This window comes from Tigriopus californicus, chromosome 12 (genome assembly GCF_007210705.1).
Source record: "Tigriopus californicus strain San Diego chromosome 12, Tcal_SD_v2.1, whole genome shotgun sequence".
Taxonomy (NCBI): Eukaryota; Metazoa; Arthropoda; class Copepoda; order Harpacticoida; family Harpacticidae; genus Tigriopus; species Tigriopus californicus.
In genome coordinates, this window is record NC_081451.1 from 5,247,556 (window position 1) to 5,256,558 (window position 9,003).

At 40.8% G+C, this 9,003-nt stretch overlaps 1 protein-coding gene across 6 annotated transcripts in view; it reads left to right on the plus strand.

The window, feature by feature from the left end:
• Positions 1 to 8,925, plus strand: part of LOC131891751 (uncharacterized) — a 16,538-nt gene extending 7,613 nt beyond the window's left edge. For 3 of the 6 annotated variants that reach the window (XM_059241396.1, XM_059241397.1, XM_059241392.1), the window contains 9 exons: positions 129 to 303; positions 519 to 605; positions 729 to 854; positions 1,219 to 1,314; positions 1,385 to 1,442; positions 1,554 to 1,710; positions 5,825 to 5,921; positions 5,990 to 6,112; positions 8,670 to 8,925. In XM_059241396.1, coding sequence (XP_059097379.1) covers positions 129 to 303; positions 519 to 605; positions 729 to 854; positions 1,219 to 1,314; positions 1,385 to 1,442; positions 1,554 to 1,710; positions 5,825 to 5,921; positions 5,990 to 6,112; positions 8,670 to 8,774 — 1,024 coding nt within the window. In that variant the 3' untranslated portion in view covers positions 8,775 to 8,925. The remainder of the gene's footprint in view (positions 1 to 128; positions 304 to 518; positions 606 to 728; positions 855 to 1,218; positions 1,315 to 1,384; positions 1,443 to 1,553; positions 1,711 to 5,824; positions 5,922 to 5,989; positions 6,113 to 8,669) is intronic. The other 3 variants (XM_059241394.1, XM_059241393.1, XM_059241395.1) reach the window with 3 other exon arrangements.
• Positions 8,926 to 9,003: the final 78 nt, after the last annotated feature.

Consider the following 9,003-nt stretch of genomic DNA (forward strand, 5'->3'; position numbering starts at 1 on the left):
GAGAGGGGTGTGCAGGAGAATTTTTCAATTTGCCATTTTTGAATGGAGTGTCTGTTTCTCTCCGGAGAGGGTCCATTAATTTCTTCAAGTGATCGCATTTGTTTTCATTAGACTTGATCACATTTCAGGCCTGGCTTTTCTGCTCCAGGAGCTGCGCCCTTTTCAAGTCTACCCGCAGTCAAACCTAGTTATACCCTTCCTCAGAAGCCTCATCAGGGCCACGCCATGCATCATCAGAATCAAGGATTTGGGTCTCCTCCCAGTCAGGGAGGTTTCTACCAACCGCAGCCGCAAATTCACCAGGTAAGGACTCGGCCGCCTTTTGTTATGCCCCCTCCCTTTTATTGGGGAGCTCAGATGATCAGCTGAAAACCCGGAGAACGGATGGAGCTGAACAAAGAAGCGCTCATTTTTGTATCTCATATGCAAAATTCATTCTCATCTGTGTTCCTCTTATGTTGAGTTTCGTATGGCAACAGCTGACTGCTGAAATTTTGCCCATTTTGCCCCCTTTGCAGAGAAGGCCTACAGCATATGGCTCCATTGAACGAGCAAATGCAGCCAATACCGTCTTGGACGCTGTGAATGTCCATCGAGAGTACCAGGTGTTATGGCATCTTTTTAGTGTTTGCGTTGTCAGACTCCACTTGAACAAACCAACAAAAAATTGGTCGCATTTGCTGTCATCATATTAACACTTTTGTTTTCGGCACTATTTTTGCTTTCAGAGTAATACATACACAAACACTCCTCCTGCCTTTACCTATGGTGGGCCACGGCTCCAGTCATACTCAGACATCTATCAAACATCACCTGCTGTCCACTCTAACAAAACACCTGCACAAGTGACTGCTGTAAGAATTCACAAATAACTGTTCAAAGTACTTTCTCACCATTCTCAAAGCCCTCTTTTCCCTGCTTCACTGTAACCTCCAACAGGGGTCTACACAATTTTCGTGACATCTAAACTCAGGGTTCTTGGAAACTATCATCTGACCAATGCCAAAAAGTTCATCATTTCTTGAACTGCAGGGTGGATCGCAACCTCTGGCTCTGGGCCCGCAGGTGCTCCTCTTTGGACTTTGGAAATGATATAGAATGCCCTTAGAGCCAATGGCATTTTTACACCTGTGAGCCCATTGAAAGAATTTACAGTGCACAGAAGCAGGGGTAGAATATTCCACTTTTAGAGACTGACTCTCTAAACTTTCTCCATAGCCCATGTTCAATAGTAACTTCTCCACTTTTGGACCCACCCCCACCAATAACAATGGGTCAACTGCGTTCCATCCCCAATCCTACGATCAAGTTCAGGTCAGGACAAAAGAACTGAATGAAAAAGAGTGGAGTTAATGATTGCTTAATACTTTGTTCCAAATGCCAGACGCCATTCAACAATAAGTTCCAACGACCTCCCACCTCTCCTAAAAGGAACTTTAACAAGGAAAGTATACATGTCGTCCTTACATGCTTGCATGGGCATGATTTCGTTTGCATTGGTTGTCCTTGATGGTTTTCATGGCAAGCTATTTAGGATATCTTTATTCCTCTGCAGATCCCAAATTCGTATATGGCTCCCCAAGGGAAGACAATTGATGTTGGCGGGGTCAAGAAACAGGTCGTGACCAAGCAATTCAATTCTCCGTTGAATTTATATTCAGATGCTGCTATTGTTGAGGCAGCAGTGGCTAATCCTGCCAGTGGTGTGAGGTAAGCAAAATCTACGTGCCCTAGAAGTGTTGAGTCTTTGTTTTGCCTTCTCGACATATGTATTTGGAACTTTGCGTCGGTCACCCGAGATCTTATTCTTGAGGGCTGCCAGGTTGTCCGGACATCTGGTTTCGGTCGCCTGTTCCAGGGAGGACCGGAGGTGTAGGGGTCCGGGGAAGTTGGCGGGGGTGGGGGTGCTTGGCTACCGTTCTTGATCTGCCCTATACGTGACTCGTGGCTTGCTCTGGCGCCATAACACCAAATTCTGCGGGCATTTAGACCTCAGCCATGAAAGTTGAAATCATCAGACTATTTGGCAACAAAATTGGCTGACAGAGAGTCAAAGCCTTCATAACCGGATTTTCTGTGGTACTCCAACTCCTTGTAAGGTCAAAAAGGATCACATTCTAAGGATTTCATGCGAGAGGCAGCAATAATCTCCCTGTTTTTCTTTTTTAGAACAATTATTGGCCCAAAAAACTCAATCAGTACAGGGTTTGGTTTTGTTTTGTTTGTTACGAAGTCAGATGGCAGCTCTCTCGCTCGGCCTGCCATCTGATGATGGGTGTCCCAATTGAGGGATATTCCCATTTCGTCGACTCTGTCAATCAGTACAGGGTGCGGGAGGGATTTTTTTCTCCAAGTTCATTTCGTTTTTCCCCGTTTCCTTGGGCATGGATAGCAAAGCTCAGAAAAGAACAACAAAGGCCAAAGTTGTCTCCTTCATCTTATATTAGCATAAAAATCAAATCAAAAGCGCAATGGGCTCTCAACAATTAAAAAGGCAAAAAGTGTGTGATCTGCTTCACGCGGGGATTAAGCCAAACAATATAGCAGGCATTGTCTGGGTGCACTGACCTCAATGTCAGGACCACAATACATCACGGAGAAGGCATCATCAGACAAGAGGGAAGTGGGGCAACGGTCGCAAAAGGGATGACGACTGTTTAGTGACTTTAAAGGCCAAAATTCATGCCAACCCAACAGTCTCCAAGTGCAGGTTAATATGGATGAGATCACCATCAGGAAGGCCATTCACGAAGGATTCAAAGGCTATTCTAGACCCCCAGACACTTGTTGACAGTGTCCTTAAAGACTGAGAGACTTGAAAGGTGTGCCTTGTTAAAGCGCAGCTTGTCTATCACCTTTTCACAGTGGATTGATCAAGTCATCAACTGGAGAAACGACTCATACCTGGATGAAACATCCCAAGGCATTATGGGAAGCTTCCACATCAAAAGTCCTACTCAGGTGATGGTCCTCAGTGTTGTTGCGTCTGACGGCAAGGTCATACCAGCCCACTTTTTTCGTCCAAATGAAAAGATAAGCAGAGAGGCCTCCTACAAAGTGTTAAAGTGTACCATAAAAGCCTGGCTAAAGGTCAATTACCCGACGAGGAACTATGTGTGTAAACAAAATTGTACCCCCACATATACCTTCACCAAGGCCCAAACATTTTGCAAGAAGCACTTGATTAATTTCTGGTCCAGTGAGATGTGGCCTCCATCATTGCCTGATTTGAACCCCTTGGGCTATTCCATCTGGAGCGTCATGCAGGAGAAGGTTGGAAGGTTGACCTCCCATCCCAATATAAACATGCTGAAGGCCAGCATGGAGAAACATTGGAATGAGATACCCCTAGAATACACTACCAAGACGTGCGCCGGGTTTTGGTCACGTTTGGAGGCCACAATTGAAGCTGAGGGAGGCCACATTAAATAGAAGTTGTTGATGGAACACTTTGAATAAGCTTTTTTCTATTGCTTGTTTTTTAAGGATTATACCCCATTTTCAAACAAAACTTGCTCACGGAAAAATTTGCTCCCGCACCCTGTACCTTAAATTTGACTCAAAATCCTAAACTATTTTTTTCCATCTTTTGAAAGTCTAACATTGATATTTAACCATGGCCAAAAATACCTTTTTACTTTCACTCCTATTTTGAAAGAGATATGTACACCAGATAGTGTAAGGAATGGTCTTTTCTCTGCCAGCAATGAAAAAATACTTGATAAATCATAATTTCCCGATCCTAGGGCAAGTCGGCTCCAGTTTAAGAAGAGCTATGGTTGCTTCAATTTTTCTAGCCCTCTTTTTTATCCTTTATACAGTATGTTCTTAAACTGCCTAGTCAGTAATAATTACTAAAGCGTATTTCCTTGAAAGGAGTAATATATTCTTATGTTCAAGCTTAGCAAAAATTATACGTACAGGGTTGACCGTATGTTTTAGAATACGTCAAGTCCAAGCACTTTCTAACTCTCTCACCAAATTATATTTTCCTCGGCTGCTTGACATGCATTTGAATTTTTTGTGCTATATTAACAATTTGTGACTAAACTAGAATCCTGTAAGGCCAGAGGTGTTCACTTTTTTCATAGGGGTGATTGAAGGACGCTGAGCCATTCTATAAACTCTACAACAAAATTGCCAAAAGGACTTCAGGCTCTTCCCTTTTTCAAAGGCACCGTTCACGAAAATACTTAGAATGCTATGAAACAGAAGATTGCGCCAAAGCAAAGGACATCAGTGGCTCAAATGGCTTGTCATGCCGGAATTTTGAGGCTAACATTGACAACGATTGTAAAAGACGTTCTAAAGATATGTTCCTACAAGTTCCTAAAGCGCAAACTCATTAGGAAAACCTCAAAAGCAAAGAGATAAGTTCAATCGATGTTTCTCCACAATCGGTGCAAGAACAGAGTGGGAGCAATTGCTACCTGAACCAACAAAAAGATGTTTCATCATTCAAGCAGCCCACAACCATCACAAATCAAAGTGGGTAAAACCCAATGATACGTTATCAAATGATGCCAAGGGGTCATAGGACATGAATGGGCAGGCTTTGTATTGTTTTCAGAAAGATCAAGCTTCAAACCATAAGGTTAAAAATGGTCCAACGGTGGTGCTGAGAAAATTTCGAGACTTCCTGGCCCTCCAGATCTCAATGTGACAGACTTCATAATCTAGTGTATTCTGAACAGAAAGGTTGGACCAATTAGCTTCCATAGCATCAGTGGCCTAGAGCAAGAATATTTTTTACAAGAGGTTTGTTTGTTTGTTTTGTTTGTTACGAAGTCAGATGGCAGCTCTCTTGCTCAGCCTGGCATCTGATGATGGGTGTCCCAATTGAGGGATATTCCCGCTTCGTCATCACAGCTCAACATTAGTTATTACCTCACCCTCGGGAATGACCGCAGGTTCGCCCATTTAAGCTGTTAAAGCAGCAACTCATGCTGTAATCAAATACCACAAAGAAGCTTGGACTTGGCAAGCCTGGGATTGAACCAGGATTCGCAAATTGGAAAGCGGATGCACTACCAATACGGTATCCCAGCAAGCCTCTTTTACAAGAGGATTGGACGCGGCAATTGGCGATGCTAGGCCACTCTGGGATCACAATATTTCAGCTCCCCAAAAGTCACAAGGGGAAGCACCAATCATTATGAAAAAGCAATCTAAAAGAAAAAAAATCATCATTTTTATAACAAAAAATTTGGGATCTTATTTCAAATGAAATTATGAAACATTTCTGGTTTATGTAGTAAAAAGTCTATGTAGAGTTTTAAGAATAGGTAATTATAAATATAAAGAAAGATGTGCAGTTTGGCCTTTAATGACAGTACCTTACTGCCTGTTTCCATTCATGCCTGGATCATAATAAATGACTCGATAATCGGTTTTTAAGCGGCACAAATGCCGTTATCAAAGCCAAACATGGATTTTGCGAGTTACAAAACATGACCCCGAATCTGTTTGTGATAAATATTTTTTTTTTTGTGCTAGAGTTACATAACAGAAGTTACCTAACATGTATCCTGTCCTAACTCCTAACACATATGGTCATCCCTGTACATGAAAACTGACTCAACTCACTGTCGGCAGCAGAGGATCAAATACAAAAGAAAAGAAAGGCTTAGTTTGAATATTGCTTTTACGACGCAACATCATTCCAATTGAAAAAGCCATCAAATAACTTTGATGGTTTGTCTGTTTACTGATGACATCGCTTAGATCAGAAATTGTTCTTCTCGGGATTTCACCGTGGAAAAGGTCCCTAAGCACCTCTAGACATATTTGCCCACAGTTATGAATTGACTCTTTTCCATTGCAGCACCGGGGGTCATCCAGGATTTGTTCCCACTCAACGACATCTCCCCTCCCCCAAAGATAAGATCATCTCTAGACCCCAACAATCAGAAACTTTTAAGGTACCGTGTCAGTCATACGTCCCTGTCAGCCCATGCTTTTTATAACCTATTTTATCGTTATGGTCCAGTTGATTTTGGAATCCGAAATGGACGGCGCACGAGATCAACAGGGCGTGGTGGGTCGAGAGTTCCATCAGCCCGCCCATTCCAGCCGCCCCTCTTCGTCCTTGTCTAATCGGTCACAACCAAATGTAAGTCGCTCGCTGTTGGACGAATTCCGGCATTATTGTTACGGTTTTATTCAGAAGGTTGATTTGATAGATTCGTACCAAATTTGCTTTCCGTATTGTGTCGATATATTTGTCGATGGCAAAAATGTTCTATTTATAATGAAACCATGGTGACCCATCCTTATTGATAACCCATATTAGATGAATTTCTGATACATTGTCTTGGAGACCATGTCTAATTAAATAATTAAACTTGTTAATAACTAATCGTGACCTTTTGAACAACAATTGATTTGATTATTTATTGGATTTGTTGCCAAGAAGAATGTCCAAAACATATGGTTTGTCATGTACAGGGTGGCCGAAATGAAGTGTTACAAACAAAATCGTCAATTGTTTCTGTCAAAATGGCCAAAATGTGTCAAATTTTGGAGTGCGGTTGCTTAGATAAACCCTACATTCCAGGCCTAGATTGGTCTGCCAACTCAAATTCGTTGGTAGACCAAATATCATATAAAGATTGAAAGTTAATAGATAGACGAATTATAACCTTTCATTTTAATAGTAATGGGGATTACATTCGCTGTAGCGATTAGAAAAGGCCGTGAAAAACCAAACAAACAAAAAAGAATTGAGCTACATTTCCGCCAGCAAATATTGTCAAATTGGCCGCTTTTAGCAGCGACAATTTTCTGAAGACGCCTGTGTACTTTGGCCTCACGAGAGATAGTTTAGATACATTCAACAAGTTATCTTCAAAATGGCGTTTTGACTGGTTTATCAACCGTGTGTTTGACGAACAAAGGATTCATCTATGGGTGTTTGACGTACACAGTTCTTCCCTTGAGTTAGGCTTTCATTTTCATCACAAGCAATATACTGTTGCCAATAGGGAAAGCAAATTCGGCAATGATTTATCAAATCCGCCCTGTAGATAAATCCTTAACAAAAAAAAGGTCGATTTCGTTCAGAAAATCCAGTGAATTCTGTAGTGATGGTCATACGAAACAATCATTGAAACCAAAACCAAGCATATCAAGGGGCCAATTCAAATTGAAGAAAATCTGGTCATTGAAACTAAACTTGTTAGGTGATCAAGAGCTAAATGATGCAAATATTTAACCTAACTGATCTACTGTACAATTAAGAAAATACCACGGCTCAAGCTACATACTTCAAGAGATGTGGGCTGCGAACAGAAGCAAAAAATCACCTCTACTGTCACAAGATGTTGCTTAAAAGGTTAACCTGTCCAAAATTGAGCCCAAAACTATGCGTAAGGAACTCAGGCGAAATGCCCGAAATTTTGTTTTGATCACAAAAAGAAAATTCCAATTTTCGGCCTGCTCTTGGTCAGCTACATAAGTTTTTGACAACAGAACTTTGAAACGAACCACTTTACAAGTAAATGATATAAAAATGACCTGCCTTTAATTAAATAGACCTACATTACGTATCATATTACTTTAATTTGAAAAGCAACTCAGAGTTGCTGAGCGTTACTTTTCTGAAAATGTAACGATAACGGGTTTTTTAGCCCTTCCGTCATCGTTACTTTCTTCCTTAGAAAACGAGCGAAATTATACTTCTATAAAGATTTCCTTTCCGATTTTTTAAAAGTTCCGTCTCATTTGCAATGAATTTTTCATTACTGATGAAATCAACTGAATAATCACGCAAGTGATTTGATTCACGTCATATTTACTAAACGCTAAAAAAAATCAAAAAGGGGAAAAAGTCGAAAAATTGTCTTTTTTCGCTAAAAGGTATGCTTTAAGCATAGCATATTAATGAGTAAAACTGTGACAATTTGTAAAGATGCAATCGTACATGAACCATTCCTTAACCAGGAAGCTCCTAAATAGACATGTTTGTCTTGTATGCTTCTCATGCAACTCAGCTATTTAACTTGAAAGACCTCTGTTAGGGTTCTCTGTTTGAGCAAAAAATGGTATTGTCAGACGATCAAAGATCAAGAACGAGTCTCGAAGCAACCTTGGGTTCGAGTCCAAGTTAGATAGGGTCACGTTTTGACACTCAATTAAACGTTATTGATTTTACTTCTGTAACCACTTTTGGTAAAGATAGGAGCCCTAGCTGGGGTCCATTCACCTAAAAAGCTGCCTTTCCGGTTCAAAACTCGTCACGATACAGGAGTTGAAGGGTTCAAAAAGAACCATTGAAACTCAAAAGTACGAGTGACCTCTCAAAATTTGATAGTGACCTTATCTTCCTTTCCTGCTTCAATGTCCCAATATTGCCCTTATTTGCATAGTCAGACAGCCAAAACTAAATGGGGAAGAGATACGGTGGATTGCTAAATAACCCACTCGTGCCAAGCCAGGAACACATTTCTTTTCGGAACATTATGTGACATGTATCACTAATTATGCATAAGATTTTGATATAATTAGCCAAAAACAAATCAAACTCGTTACAGTTTAAAAAAAGATGTACCTTGGTTTTTTAGTGGCTCTACTGCAGTGAAAAGTGCCCCAGGGGCCTACCAAAATTTGTGCTGATACAATTTTTGTTTAATAGTGACTCAAGCTTTACTTTTCCTTCCTATTCTTTTTAGGCGATCATGCTCGATAACACAATTCACCAGAGTGCTTCCTTCAAGCGGCTTATGCATAATATGGCCGTGGGTCCAGAGAGTACAGAGGACCAAACCGATTTCTGAATCATCTTTTTCTTGGCCACCTTCAAGGTTCATCCGTTCATTGAAGTCCTCTCTTGCTCTCTTTTATCAGATCTAACGACTTTCTTTTTCTCTGACAATCGTTAAAACTCACTTATTTCAATAAAAACACATTATTTCTATGAAACCAGAACGCATGATCTGTCATTGTGATCAAAGAGTCAGTTGCTAAATGTTCTTGTATGAATTTTGGATCAACAGGGTTCGGATT